The sequence below is a fragment of the Arctopsyche grandis genome, chromosome 5 (assembly GCF_051622035.1).
Source record: "Arctopsyche grandis isolate Sample6627 chromosome 5, ASM5162203v2, whole genome shotgun sequence".
NCBI lineage: Eukaryota > Metazoa > Arthropoda > Insecta > Trichoptera > Hydropsychidae > Arctopsyche > Arctopsyche grandis.
In genome coordinates this window covers 23,045,565-23,062,040 of record NC_135359.1, presented here as the reverse complement: position 1 = coordinate 23,062,040, position 16,476 = coordinate 23,045,565, and the positions used below count along the sequence as shown (strand labels likewise).

Below are 16,476 nucleotides of genomic sequence, written 5' to 3'. Positions count from 1 at the left end.
ATCAAGCTAATTTAATTAAAGTACTCCTCCAATAATAACATGAAACCTCCAATATGTAATTCGATACTCTGTGAATACTCTATGTCGATAAATCTAACGTATGGAATTATGATTAGGTACTGCTACCTTCAACATCATTAATTAAACGATTCAACTTGTAAATGTTACGCGTTTAGTGCAAAACCATCTGAATTTAAACAGTTGCCAAAGTTTACCTGCTTCGGTACCGCATTTGTGCAATATTGCTATTGAAATTTACCTCTCGAGATAGAAACAACTCACACACAACCTGTTGCAGCTATGTAAGTGACTCATACACACGTACATATATGTATTACATGAGTCAAATACGCCTGGTGAAAATATTTTAACAATTTAAGAACCCTTTTATTTCTTATGAATATGCTGATGTGCGAAACAAATCATTTAGCTAAGAAGTTGGCAAGATATTTCACGATTTCAGCATACACATTCACGATTAATCTACATACATATATGCACATACATACATATGTATGTGCATATATGCATATACATATGTATGTGCATACATACATATGTTTGTGCATATATTCTGCGCGCGCACATTAATACGGGAGGAAAAGCCTGTTCCTCTTGTTCCTGTTGTATCCTGCTCGCGCAAATTAAGTGAGTATGTACCGTTTACCATGCACCATTTTCTTTGATCTTTCGATTTTCGATCTTTGCCTGCCGATATTTACGTTTTCTGTAATTTAACATTCTGTCTCGTCACGGAGACAGGTATGTAATATTGGTTGGTAACATCGAAAACAAATGATAGTTTCTATGACGACGATCCGATATATATTTTTTTCGATTCAAATAAATTTAATAAAAAAACAAATGAATATTTACTATTATATTCGCTATGTTTAAGCTGTTTATATTACAAATACTGAGCGAAGCCGGTTAAAACAACTAGTAATAAATAAATTCGTTGCAGTCGGATCAACCCACCCGGCAACCTCTTGGTGGTTAGCATTAACGCAATCACCAAGCTATCCTGCTGGCTTTATAAATTATTTATCTCCATGTTTGCTTTAAGAACAATTGTACAAACATAATAATAAAATTAAAATTTTACGCTAGTCACTAGCGCTGGTTGTTTGTTAATTACTGTATTTTTCATTGTGTAACACATTGTTAAACGGCCAGTCCCATGAATTAACTTATATACATATGGTAAGAAAACACTCCAAAGTGCGGCACGGGACGTGTACGTGTTCTCCAGTGGTTAGAGACGTATTTTTATGTTATTATTAAACCCATGTCAATACACGAATAAAATATCGCTGAAAACACATCAGGTGGTGAGGTTTGCGAAGGGAAAAATTTTAGCGGACCAGCAGTTTTTTTCATGTACAAACTATTAAAAAAAAAAACCACACATGCGTACCTCTGTGTCTTTATTGCCCTCTCTATAGCTTATATTCAATTAATCATGTACACTCGTCTTACAGATCGCTTCAATGTGAGTGCACTATACAGATCAAGAAACATACCAAATTATGTATTAATACATAATTATTATATTTTTTTACATTCTACGTGACATTTATGGTCAAGCATAGCAAAGTGCATTGCAAGCATTTTTTTATATAACACGATCAATAAGCATTTATACAATACGTATTTTTTCCATCCATCCATAGAGATATCTATGGAGAGATTTGAATAACTCAGGATTTGGAAGAGAAATAGGGGAGGGAATTCCAATTTTATAGGAACCTTTTCAATGAAAATCAGAAAAATTGGCAAATTCTAAGCCAGCAGAATAGACTAGTGGGTAGCATATAATACTTTTACGTACACCACGGATTAAGCGAATAGAATCCCAGAGACTGTGTGACCGTGCACTTAGAGGCGATAGCGATTATATCTAGACTCTAAGTGCATATAGGCTAAACAATGACCGTTACTAATCCCTTCGCAGAACTGACCCATACCGTGGGAAGACATATCCGAATTTGTGACTATACAATATGTAAACAGATTAGACGTCCTGAGAGATCTACCCGTTATAAGGCGGTACGTAGGCGATATCATATCATTCTGGACTGAGCACTGCCAGTGCGTGTATCTCATTAATCATCAATAAATGCTGTGAAACGACTAAGGTCTTTTACTTGGATCCTCCACCCACCCCTACGCAACAATACTTTGAACAGAGTGGTCATGGGTTCAAACCTCACTGGTTTCTGCTGGCCAGACCTTGGATTTGTGAATCCAGGTCGATCGTTTCCTATCAGAGTTTGCCAATTTATCCGATTTTCACTGAAAAAGTTTCAACAAATTGGCAACCTCACCCATTTTCTAGCAAAACCCCGGTCTTTCAGCAATCTCGAATTTCACTGAATTGTGTAAAATGCTGAAAATTTACAAATTTGACCATAGATGTCTCTGTGGATATTAATTGATATGTATTTATGTACTTTGTATAATACTAATAATATTTGTATCAGATGTACAATGTTTCTGGCTGGGAAGGCGCAATGGGGTTACCGTTAGGCCTTCCTGGTATAAATTAAAAATAAAATTTAAAACAAATGAGAAACGATCGACTTCGAGTCACAAACCAAGATCTGGGACTCTAGTGGGAATCTAAGCGGTGACACTCTGCTCGAAAGCATTATATGCTAACCACTAGTCCACGCCGCTGGTTAATAAGTACACGTGTTCGTGTGAAAAATCATATCTGGAATCATCCTGCTTGGAACTCTCGGAATGCGATCGAGTTTTTAATTAAGGTGCAGGATTTCACATAATCATCATAAACTATATTCGTAAATATCGAAAAGGGCCCCTGTGGGCCCCACCGTCTATTTGCTTTGTCCAGCCGACGTACGTGAGCACACATTAATGGGCCAGGGAAGACCCTTCTCAAAACAAAACGTCCGCCGGAATACAAATGGGCGCCGGGCCCCCATTATGCAAGGGGGGCCATTTGTTTGTCCTCCATCTTATTGACATACTTTATTAATTGTCAGATTTCCGTCGATCATCTGCGACCTTCCAGAATAACCCCACCTGTATATACTTACATAACCAAGATACGAATTAGAAAATAAAACCAAAGACGAACAAAATCCATTGTCCGATCATAATAGAAAACAATTTTCCGTTCTGTCTTCGAACAAAATGGTGGATTTTATTGCTCGTTTGATTCCGATTTTATTGCCGACTCGAAAGCGGTTCACTCCCAAACTAATTTGAGAAATGGAATCGATTAAGGACCCTTGCAGGACTGCGGTGCAGCGCTCGCAGGACGAGAGGACCGCCACATAAATTTCGAGGGATGAAGGATCAAAGAGACGCCGGCTGAGCGCACATACGCGCGTAAGTAGCGCCCATTTGTTATACCTATATAAAACCCACCCCCTATGTTTGCAAGCATGGATGTGTGTGGGGGTGGGGAATGGGTGAGAGGTCTACAAAGCACTTTGGGGTTTATTGGATATTTTTATTCAATAATAAATTCCGCTGAGACGATCGCGTAGAAATTGAAAAACTCCTGAGGAGTCTCGGAAAATTTTGCACACGCGCAGTAAATGCGAGATCGGAGACCTTATCTTATGTACACACATACATACATACATATGTATGTATGTATGTCGACAAAATGATGTCTTACAAATGAAGAAAGCTCAAAATTTTGAATACGAAATATGCGTGCTTATAAATTTTGTATCAAAGCAGTCGTTAAATCTAAATAATATACATAAATTAAAAACAAATACAATGAACAGTTTAAATATTGATGAAAACTGAATACTTTTTAGAATGGTATATTTGAATGGACTATTCGTTGGGAATTTTGGGCTGATTTGTGCGCGCAGTTTGTGAAATGGTAGCATCGGGTCGAGTCAGTATTGCCGGAAGACAAAATAAAGGAGAGGAATGTAATAAAACGCAACGAATTTGTTGTATTGATAAACCGGTAAGATTAATAACTTGCCGAGTATATACCGCTAACCGGCTTACCTAGCACTATATATATTTATATATTTTATTCAATCAATCATGCACACTCGTCTTAACAGATTACTCCAATGTGACGACTTGTGAACAATTACTCCAATGCGACGAGATTAAGAATTATTTATATAAGGTATTAAATTGTTAATTATATTTTTATACTAAACACGAAATCTATAGTCATTCTACTGAAATATTGTAATTTACAAGGCAAATACAAACAACGATTAACATCCACAAAGACATCTATGGACAAATTAGCAACATTTTTTACATATCAGCAAAAATCTAGATGCTGAATTTTGCAAAAAAAAACTAGGACATGGATGTCAATTTTTCTGGAATCGGATAAAATCGGTAAATTCCAATAGAAAAGAATCGACCTTGGAGTAACATATCCAAGATTTGGCTAGCAGCACACATCAAGGATAGAACCCGTGACCACTTAATTATTATGCAATTCATTACATGCTAACCATTGATTGTGTTTGATTGTATATGTAAGTGTCCTTGTTTTAAATCTTTGTATTGAAATGAAGATACGGTTAGTAATATTCAATCCATTCTCATAATATTATAATACGCTAGTGATAGACCCGGTGAAAATTTCATCGGGTGTATTATAAGTAAAAACTAACTACCTACCTACATATAATATAAACAATATAAAAATGAATTTATTAATTAAATTAATTTTCAGTAGATGGCGCTAAATGCTCGTGGCATTTTTTTCCAAGAGAAAATATTAATATCAAACAAACCTTACATTAAAACTTGCATATACTAAACCTTCCAAAGTATCTTTCGAAATTATATATTAGATACATGCATGTATGATCAGGATGTAAGGGGTTCCAAGTGATGCACGTGGATTAGATCAGACGGTTTTTTTATACGTCTTACTTCAGGCCTACCAAAGGGCAAGTGTCTCGTCTATGATCACGAGCTAGTTACATATTACACAAACACCACTCATACATGCTCCGTACTATGCACCCTGCACGTTGAAAACCAAATGCTACATACGTTTATAATATGTATGTAGTTTACAACATAAAAGTACATGCATATTCACTCTGCGATAAGCAAAATGTTGTCGATTGCTGGCTGTGGGTTGCGATATCGCGCAAAGCCTATCTGAAGCAAGAAATTACTCGAAAGCTCGATCACTGCATAAAAATGCTGCAAATTAATGCAAACGCCACCGGGTACAATTTTGATTTTGCATAATTGTAAAATAAACTTCAGTGCACTCGGTGCCCAGCCTCCTCCGACATTCATCGCTTTCCAAACTTTTATTACCTTTATATTTGTTCAAAAGCACTTTTTGTCATATATACATACATATATAATACATACGTATCTTTATAAAAACGTGTTTTCCCTTAAAATTTTACAGTGAAAGTCACACCCTTCGCGAATTTTAAATTATGCAACACCGGGTCGTACACGGTCACTAAAACACTTTATTTGCAAATTTAAAAGTGGCGATAAACCTAGGCAGGGGTTCAGCTGACGCGCCTCGCATACGTAAAGTGCGACAAATGCCCCACTTTTACAACTTTTACCGACTATATATACAAGTATAGAGTGAGAAAAATAAAATGTTTTAGATGCGCTGACTTATCGAACAGCGATAAATGCAAATTAGACATCTCCCGAGCCCGAAAAAAAGACTTCGGTAATTATAAGTGAGTCACTGTTTTAAAAGCGGCGGTTATTACCGAGCAAAGGTTTGCACTTAAAACTTGTCTTTATCGACGCTGATCAACTAAATTATTAAAAAAAAAATTAAGATAAAAAAACTTGAAACGGTACCTTTCTTCCATAAATTTATACGTTTTCGGCAATTATAATATTGAAACCTGAATCTTCATCCCATCGCAAATGAAATAACCCTGGACGATGGAGTGCTAAAAACAAACAGTACAACCTTAATGGATATATTTAGGAATTCTCTTTCAGATGAAACCTTTCTCTCTCTCTTTCTCTCGTCCGTAGAAAAACAATGAGAGCCGAATATTTTCGTTCTAAATACTACTGAAAAGGGGTAGGTGGTTGGGTGTCTAACTTTAAAAACATCCCTGTATAAATTCCCTTTGACTTTGAAGAGCCTCAGTACGTTCACACTTGAATACATGTTTATATTTGTGATTTTTATGCACGAGACTTCACATTACGAAATTCCATTTTTTTTCGTTTGTATTACATACATACATATGTAAGTGTGTATGTGCATACATGTTAATATTATCTCAAAATATAAAACAAGCATATAAAACGTAAAATTCTGCAATTTGAATTCCGACATGAGGCAGAAATTTATCTTTATAAAGTCTTGATATTATACATAAGTGTGCATATCTCAACCCAGCAACATGAATAAAATGGACTCTGATTTTGGTTATAACTCTGACTCAGTATCCACTCTTTTTTTTATGCTATCTTGGACATTGACTCCAATTTAGACTTCATTCCTGACTTTGTCTGTATCTCCGTCTAATTTCAGCCTTTAGCTATTACGCAAGTACATAGAATCAAACAACGTACAATTCGATTTCCTGATCCAATCCTTCGTGACACTTAAGGTAAAAGACACACTGAGAGGTACGCGGCACTCGTTTATTTAAAAATAGTTTTGCACATGCAATAAAAACACTTAACGTTCTCTGGTACGCCAAATCCGTACCGTAGCGTGCCGTCGCAACTCTTACCTCCTGGAGTTTTCTCCGTAATATTTTATGATTTTATTGACATGAGTTTGATCGATAACGGTGATTCCCATATCTGAAGAAATGTTGGAGAAACTTGTCAAAATAATAAAATCGTACGAATTAATAATGACATGAAGATATGCATCTCATCGCTAGAGTCCACATACTTGTCCGGGCACATATTTTGAATTTGTTCTAACCATAACTCATCACATCTTCGATAGTTACACATATTTTATTTAAGTTATGTCATTAGAGGAATCCCTTATGGACCACAATGGTCGAAAATATAACAGAGAAGAGAAAAAAAATATATTTATACATACAAAAATACATTTATACATAATCATAAAACAAACAATAGCATTATAATAATAATAGGTAAAGTAAAAATATCAAATAAACAGAATAAATAGAATGGAATGTCTTACATCCACAGCCAGCACCAATATATGTATGTATAAAACAAAACATCTTACATCGACACCTGTAAATACAAAACATCCCTGCGAGGCTCATATGGCAGAGAAAATATCAAGATTCCACTCATACATCACATATAGTTTTAAAAATAACGATGAGCGCAGACTACCAGACAGATAGGTTAAAATAATCTCCAATAACCTACGCTTACTGAGGTGGAAAATATCACTTTCAGGCACAGCAGCAACAATTTCATTGAGAAGTCGGATAGCTCTTGGAATAGAAGCCATCCGATAAAGCACTGTGCGGGCAGAGCTACAACCATCAAATTATGCTGTCTACCACGCATATAATTATTAGGGGCATAAAGTTCCAACTTTTCTAGCAACCGCAGTATTTATTATCACGTAGAAACTGGAGAACATATGTACATATGTATGTTATTCACCAATATCTAACAAACTAAGTAATTACATACATAATAAAAATGGATGTATGCAGATACACATTCAATAAGGAAATTAAACAGAGTTTTACTTATTACAAAGGACTTAAATGATAATTGAACCGACATATTTGAAAGTGGCAAAAGTCTACTTTTCTTCATTTCTAGAAATATCAATCAAAAAATTAAATGTAATGATTAATATAATGGTGCTGCTGGCCAAACCTCGGATATGTGACTCCAGGTTGATCGTTTCCCATCAGATTTTGCCTATTTCATTGAAACGTGTCCAAAAAATTGTCAACCTCGTTTTATTACTAGCAAAATTCTAATTTGAATCATCTCAAATTTGCTAATTTATAAAAGAAATCCAAAAATTTTTCTCAAATTTATCAAATTTAAAATTGATTTTAAATTGTTTACCGATTTTTATAATTGGCCAGGAAGGCACATTGGAGTTAGCCTTCGTAATATGTATATACAATATGTACATACATACATATGTACATATATGATCCGTTATGTTTTAAAGTGGCATAAGTCCACTTTTCTTCATTTCAAGAAATATTCCGCAAAACATTGAATAAAATATTTTGCGTTTAACAATATTTAAAAATACTGGTGGCCTGTAATACGTTTATTCTGCTTTTCCGAGATTCTAGACATACATATTTAAAAAAGTGATAAAAATTATTATGGACAAATTAAAAAAAGTGATTAAAATTTTCAAATATAACGGCTCAAATGATACTTAAATATTAGTTTTCAATTTCGAATGAAATAACATTTTGATTAATTTCTGTTTAAACATAAATATTTTTTTGCTTTTATAATTTAATACGTGCTCAGAACCCGTAATAGACTGTCTTATAATAGAAACCCATCGTCAGCCGGCAATAAAAACGATAATGCAAATTTAACAAATGAAATTAAGCGCGTCATTGGCAACATAGTCGCGTTGCAAACACAAAAGTGTTCGCAGAAAATGCGAATGAATTTAATGAATATTTTCGCCTTATCTGAATTACAAAACACGGGACGCCGTAACGCGCAGTAGCGCGAAAATAAAATAAAAATAAAAATAGAAAAAAGGCCGTGTTCATTACCGTTTTTAAGGAGACAGCGGGGTTGAAGTGGGATAGGTTTAAGGGTGAGGGGAGGGGGAGAGGGGGGGGCGGGTGCTTGGTTTATCTGCATACGCAGTTTTACGGCGAGGCCCGCGCTTTAACGACGCACGTGTTTATGTATTTTTGTAATTAGGTACGCTCTTTTGTGCGATCGTAAAAAGGAAACCATAATTTTCCCAGGAGCGGCTAAAGGGCGAGCTGCTGTCATCCCGGGAAAACTCCCGGGAACGGGCCCACGAGAAAAAGCGACGCTTTTACGCGTTTTTCGGCGCCACCGCGTCAACTACCTCGTATGTAGGTCGTACCAACAACCCCACTTCACCTGATCTTTTTTTTTTAATTAAATCACGGCTCGTTATGAAATTCAAAGAGGATGCTTGATGTGAACCCGTCTTTAGTGCCAGTAACCCACTGAGCTTGCTACATTTCCAAAAAATCAATTTAAATTATCCACTGTATATAAAAATAAATTAATTTTAAGCTTCAAGAAGCAATGCCTTCGAATATCCAACAAAAAATACTTGTTATACATACATATGTATACATATATTCATTATAAACGGAAGGGATGTAATGTGTGTGTTTTTGCGTGGAAAAGTATGAAGACTTCAAAATATAAATATAACAATTATTCATATATTATATCATATACATAATATCGCTATTCTGTCAGTGTGTCTGTCTGAGATAACGCTCGCCGTACTATAATATTCGTTACGATTCGACATACATACATGTGTACGAAATAGCTAAACCTCTGCCAAAACGTATTTAAGAATACAATAACAAAATAAAAAAACTTCTACATATATATTATTTGCTACAAATGTTTACTCTTGGCAGAGAGTTTACCGCCATCTATTGAAAATTTATTTTTGTGTTTTATATTGTTTATACGTAGATAGGTAGGTAGTTTTTACCATTTTTTTTTTCATATTAAACAATTAAATATATTTAAAATGTATTCAAAAAAAGTTCGATCGCGTGAGGATCGAACACATGACCGACGACACATTTTTTTATTTTTTTTTATTTAATGACTTAATATGCCAACACCCCGTGCAATGATATGTCATCGGGTACAACACTAGTAAGTTTATAATAATGCAGGACATTATGTTGAGAACTCTGACGAAACCCACGTAGACGAAGACACACATGTACATGCATCTTGTCCGTGATCAGATCCTACAATATTATCCTATTTTAATGTTAGTGTATGTATATCCTACAGTCGAAGTGTATTTTCAGTTGTAAAATATTCCAACTGGCGTTATAGGCCATTCATATTCGAATACAATTCAACTAATAAATTATATCTCTACAAGCACAAATAAACTTTTAACAATGTTATTACATGACAGTTGAGTTTTGACAGCTCTGATGTTTTTACGAATGCTTTACAATTTAATTAATAAAGCGATAATATTTGCTGGGCATTTTGAATAAAGGTAATGAGTACCTTATTACGATGGCTCTAAGAATGTATTCAAAACAAAAATGTGACTTTCCAATTCAATTTACTAGTCGAGTGACATTTTCACGAAAACCTTAATTCGCCATATGAATCAAATTACGTGGGTTAGAAGGAATATATTCCAACTAGTCAAAATATATTACAACTGAAAATAAACTTTAACTATAACGGTAGTTGATACCAGGCTAGATGGAATATATTCCAACTAATCAATATATATATTACAACTGGAAGATACACTTCAACTGTTACATATTCAACAAAATAAGAAAAAATCTTAAAAATAATCAATTTACAGACTACTGATTGATAAGCGGTTTATTGGTTCGGTGATTGTTGGTCACAAAGCGCTCGAACAAAAGTCACTAAAATCTCTATAACGAAACATCTGGCAGTCAAAAAGTCCATCATACTAACGAGAACTCGAGTTCCAAATATTCCGTATTCGCGATTTTCATGCCAAAAATTGTCTTTTGGGCGATCGCAATGTGACTAATAGTCCAATTACCCGTTTTATTGTATAAATATTCGACTTATAGTCATAGGTGACTTGTAATGTCATTATGACCTAATTTGATATTAAAAAATGTTCTTTTAACGGTAAGACTAAGCATAAAATATACTACATATGTACATACATATACTTACTTCTATGTGTAATGTTTAATTTTGTTTGGATTTTACATACATTTTTTTTATTCGACTATTATTATTGCAAATAAAAAAATAGCTTCATCCTCCCAAGTGCGCCATTGAGATACAATCTACAAAATTAATTAAAACAACCGAAGTTCAATGTTGACACTCAGTTGGATAACCCAGTCGCTGTTTGATTATGCAAATTTACATATGTATCTACTAGAAGTGTCGTACATCCGGTTGCATCCTGAGCGGTACCTCTGCGACCACCGCCTATTTATCTTGCTCAAACATTGTCAATCTTGAAGTTTAATCAAATACACCCGAACTCGAACTCGAACGAAGCATCCACCCCAGAGACACCAACGCGTCGAGTTCGAAACAAAAAAGAATAATCAAAATCGATTCGGTGCAAATTAACTTTTTCGACGCGCACATTTCGCACATACGAACGCGTGAATTATACGAACCGGAAGCGTTTACCTTAAAAGGGTCTTTAGCGAGAGGTGTAACCACTAACGGGTTTCGGCAGACATAAATATCCTTTCGGGAGATCTGGGTGGGTCTTCCACTTCTAAAACCCCTTTTATATATATAATAATATGCGGCATAGTAACGACGCAATCGCTCGATTACGAATCTATAGAAATTTCAGCATTCTCAATGGTGATCAGTGGTGAATTTCGGGGTTTCAACATTTCAGAATGCCACGAAATTGCATTATTAGTCAGTGTTAACGTAGTAACTCACCTGTGCTGCAGGTAATTCCGCAGGAATGCACTCTGTTTATTTGGAGACGAAACTTTACACCTGTGAGTGAACTAAATTGCAAACTTCTTTGTGGACTGTAGAAAATTAAACAACGTAACGGAAGCGAAGCAGTGGCGCCATATTAAAAAAATCACATTTTCGGAATAAAAATCATATTTTTGACATAAGATATTATTTTTGCGATGCAACTCACATTTTTGGGATAAAATTACATTTTCAAGATAAAATCATATTTTCAGAATTGACTTCTACCATTCGTGAGCTTACAAAAACCCGATTTAAAAATCACATTTTAACTTTCTCACCTTCATTTTGAGTATGTACTTCTAGTATCGGATAAATTCTAAGAATTAAGCCTATCTAGATTTTTTACATAGGATGTACCTGTCATATTCAATTTATAAAAAAATGTGAATTATAAAAAAGGTACTTAGAATTAAGATAAATATTGAAACGTAGGATTTGCGGCCCAAATGCAAAGTGGAAAATTCCAAGTTTGTATTGAATAATGTTTATAGGGAATGCCGGCCCTGTTCGGACTACTTCATTTCCGAAAACTCGGATATCTATCTTTAAAATTTGATTTTTAAATGCTTTTTATTATTACGAAATTATGTTTACAATACATCTTATATCTATTTTAATAGATACTGATCTACTGATAATTTTCTATTTTATAATTTAATTTAATTTGGTTAGTAATCATAGTATTATATTATTCTAATGTTAATCTACAGCATAATAGGAAAAAGAGCTCAAAAACCTATTTACAATGCCTTTAAAATGAAGAACACACGATGGACTGGGCACTCTTGAGCGAGCGTCGGTTCCGTGAAAACATCCTGAGTCATAGAATAAATGCTGTGAAGCGACTTTGGCCTATCATTTGGATACCTTAATCCACCCCTACGCAACAATATAATTAAAAAAATGATGAGATCTAAAGATCTCATTATTTAATGTATGCTCGGCATAACATGGAGATATAGAAAATGGAATACCTATAGTGGATATAGTGCAGTGCAGCAGTGAGAGTTGAAGAAATTTAAATGGCAATGCATGGATCATATAGCTAGAAGAATGGATGAAAGGTTGACAAAAGAAGTGTTACTATAAGGATGGGTAGGTGAAATGATGAAAATGTGTGGGGTATGATGAATGTAAATTGTACAAAAAAAAGACGAATGGAAGCGTGTTGGAGAGATCTTCTTCAGCAGTGGCTATAGATGAAGATGATGATATAATACGTACATATATTCAATATGTATGACATTTCAATTCTATATTTTAAAATCTGTCAATATCCCAGCATATTGAATGGAAGAAAACTTTTGACGTGACACAGCATAGGGTCGCCAAAAGTGAACATAGACTTCAATATGACAATAGTAATTTCTTAAATATTATATATAAATTAGCATACGATCTTATGGCACGGGTGATGTGGGTTTCCGACCACTGCACAATGGAAGTACATATGTATGTATGTATATTATGAAACCGTATGCTCTTATATGTATATACATATGTATGTATGTTGTATGCGAATAGCTGTGGTTAATTATTAATTGGAATATTTCAGCGGATGATGTTGTGTGTGTATGTAGTACGTATGTATTCGAGGATAATTTCCGTCGCAATCCTCAAGTTATAATTCATTTAATAATCCGACCTTTATTTCACGGTGTGATTATCAACCCCGGGGTTATAAATGCGCCGATGGGGGTGGTTCGGGAGGGCGCCCTCTCCGACGTTTATAATAACAAAACATTTTTATGGGATTAATAATATTCGTACGGCGAAGCGGAAGGGCCCGCTGAGCAAAGGTAAGGCTTTGATGGCTAATAAAATTGCGAGCCTATTTCCATTTATCCTCTCCCTCACTCCCGTTTTCCGCTTCTCCTGCCCTCCCTCTCGCTCTATCCGACTCGATTATATTGGAACATTACCTGCGGAAGCTTTCGCCCAATCTCGAACTTGCTCTAATGCGATTTTCATGCTCGTCTCACCCCCATCGTCCGCGTACATTTTCGATAAGATCAACACGTCAAATAATCAATAATCAGCAAATATGCACGAGCTAAATACGAAAAAAAATAAAGACTATCAATAAACAACATACCTTTCATACTCTGATACTTTCGACATTATTATATACTGTACATACTTCAATCTAAATATTATGCTGTTATTATAAATAAAATTATATCTCGCGCTCACATTATCCTTTATTAACCTATGCCGCACTTGTGTGGAATAACGCCTCCAATACTAACCTTTCCAAGCTCCAAATAATACAAAATAAATCCCTTAAACTTATTTATAACACACCCATGTACATACATATACTAACCTGAAAAAACTGCATACCATAAATAACATTCCGTTAGTCACAGATATTACTAACAAACTAACCAGTAGATTCTATGACATAATCACTAATAACCATACTAACAAACTTGTAAAGAGTCAGGTATAAACACAGATTACCTAAATACAATCTGTTTTAGATCGTCGACTTTAAAGAATCTTAAGTTAATATTATGTATAAGATGTATTGTGAGTCATAATTTATGGCTCATAATACATCGTATACATAATATTAATTTATAAGAATTGTAAATAGGTGTTTGAATTATATTTCTATTATGCTGTACATTAACATTTGAATAATATAATAGTATGATTATGTATGTACTAAAAAAATAAAATAAAATTCAAAAATTTTCTATTTTAGTAGATCAGTAGCTATAAAAAAGATATAAGATGTATTGTGAACATAATTTAGTAATACTAAAAATCATTTAAAAATCAAATATTATGCTACCTTTTCTGAATTAACTTTTAAATTATATCTGAAATATATAAAAATAAATAAATTAGTGGTGCAATTTTCGAATGGAATCTTATATATATATAAAAAAATCATTAACAGATAATCAAAATGGTTCAACGACAAAAGCTCCTCAGACTTTTGGTCCACGACAAAAAATCCGACCTACAAAAAATCTAACCGACTAAAGCTCCAGCCGTCATCCATTTATCATCAAAAGATTACTTTTTTTATTAACAGGAACATTATGATTATAGAGCTTGCAAAATAATATTCAATGCTATCTTTATTTTATATTATATAATGTGTTTGTGGCCTTTATGTCGTTGGATCAATGGTCGTCTGGAGATTTAGTCGGCTAGATTTTTTGTTGGCTGAATTTTTTGCCGTGGACTTATAGTATTTGGGCCCAAAGTCCGTGAAGGTTTTGTCGTAACACTAATAAAAATGAGCTCTTTAAGTTTTAAAATTGTGACATGAAAATGAGTTGGTAGGTAAAAACTAAATTAAGTGGAGCCAATTTCTAGTAATAAAATATAAATGTAAAGTCGCTTGAATTAATCAAGCACAGGATTGGAAAATATGGAATCCTATTTGATAACAGTGATTACTGCTAATGATAATGATAATATATCAGGCATAAAATTAAGTATTAAATAGATAGTTAAACTCCACCAATTTGCATATACATATATTGGCAAATTATATTGTCAAAAATATGTGTATATTCTAAAGACAGGAATTATAGCGTATATACTATACGTAATATTATTTTAATAATAGGTGTAAATATAATTTCATATTACGACATTAAACAAATACGTAATTAAAATCGGTTTCCCAAATTCCGCTTGGCGGTATTAGCGCGGGTAATAATTAAAGATGTATGTAGTTCTTAATTTGTGCGTCCCGTGTAATTGCGCTCAAATTGAAGTTTACGATCGCTATTATAATCCTCGCGATACCCCTCCCCGCCGGTCGTTAATTATAATATTTAATATTGTATTATCACACCCGTTCCCCAATAATAACCAGCCGGTGTAAAGCGTTCATAAATTGGTAACAGGCAGTTTGCGGAAGCGAAACCTGCTCATATAAACATATTTAATCCGAATCTAAGAATTTTCTGCGTGTTCTGTTAATTTTTCTATATTTTTAGTTTTAAATATACAAATGTGGGATACGTGTACGAAAAGACCATGTGTGTTGCATCAACGTTGAGACTTAAAGCTTTCCTGTCATCTAAAAATGAACGGGAAGATGTCAATAGGTCGAATTCTGAAATAGTTACATAAGGAGATTTAGCGATATGCTTGTGCATAGGAGAAGAGGACAACATCTGTTTAAATATATCAATGACTTCTTATGTACTAAAGCGCAACTTCTCAACAACATTTTATTTTTATTTTAAGTTTATCAATTATGGATATATGTAACGTGTGTACATATCTGCTGGATTCAGCCATTCGATAACCAATGCTGGATAAAGACTTCTTGAACACGCTTCCATTCATCTCTGTTTTGGGCAGCTCTCATCCATCTCATCCCACACTTTTTTTTCTACTTTCATCCAACCATCTCTCCTGTTTGATGTAATTGGGAGAGTAAAGAGATTTAATTGGCAATAGGCGGGTCAGGTATTTAGTAAAACGGACGAAAGATGTGCTCGAACGGTACTCAAGAGAATGTAAAACAATCTAAGGAAGGCCACAGAGGAGATGGGTAGATGAAATCATAAAAAAATTGTGTGATAGTTGATAGCTAATAGAAATAGATGATAGTTGCCCAAAACAGAGACGAATGGAGACATGTTGGATAGGCTTTCATCTAGCAGTAAATGGCGAATGGCTGTGAATAATGATCTCTCCTATGGCCTCTCTTGCTCCCTTTTACATTCTCTTGGGTAAAAATACCATTCGAACACTTCTTTCGTCCACCTATCGTCCGTTTTAATAACTTCTTCACCCAACCATTGTCAATTCAATATTATTACCCTCACCATTATCTATACCTACACAGATATAGCCTATAGCTGTCTAGGTATAGATGAT

General features: G+C 34.4%; 1 protein-coding gene across 1 annotated transcript in view; it reads left to right on the top strand.

Moving 5' to 3' along the window:
• LOC143912377 (uncharacterized) overlaps positions 1 to 3,872 on the top strand; it is a 334,563-nt gene extending 330,691 nt beyond the window's left edge. The window contains exon 5 of the mRNA XM_077431657.1: positions 3,801 to 3,872. Within this exon, the coding sequence (XP_077287783.1) occupies positions 3,801 to 3,872 (72 nt within the window). The remainder of the gene's footprint in view (positions 1 to 3,800) is intronic.
• Positions 3,873 to 16,476: the final 12,604 nt, after the last annotated feature.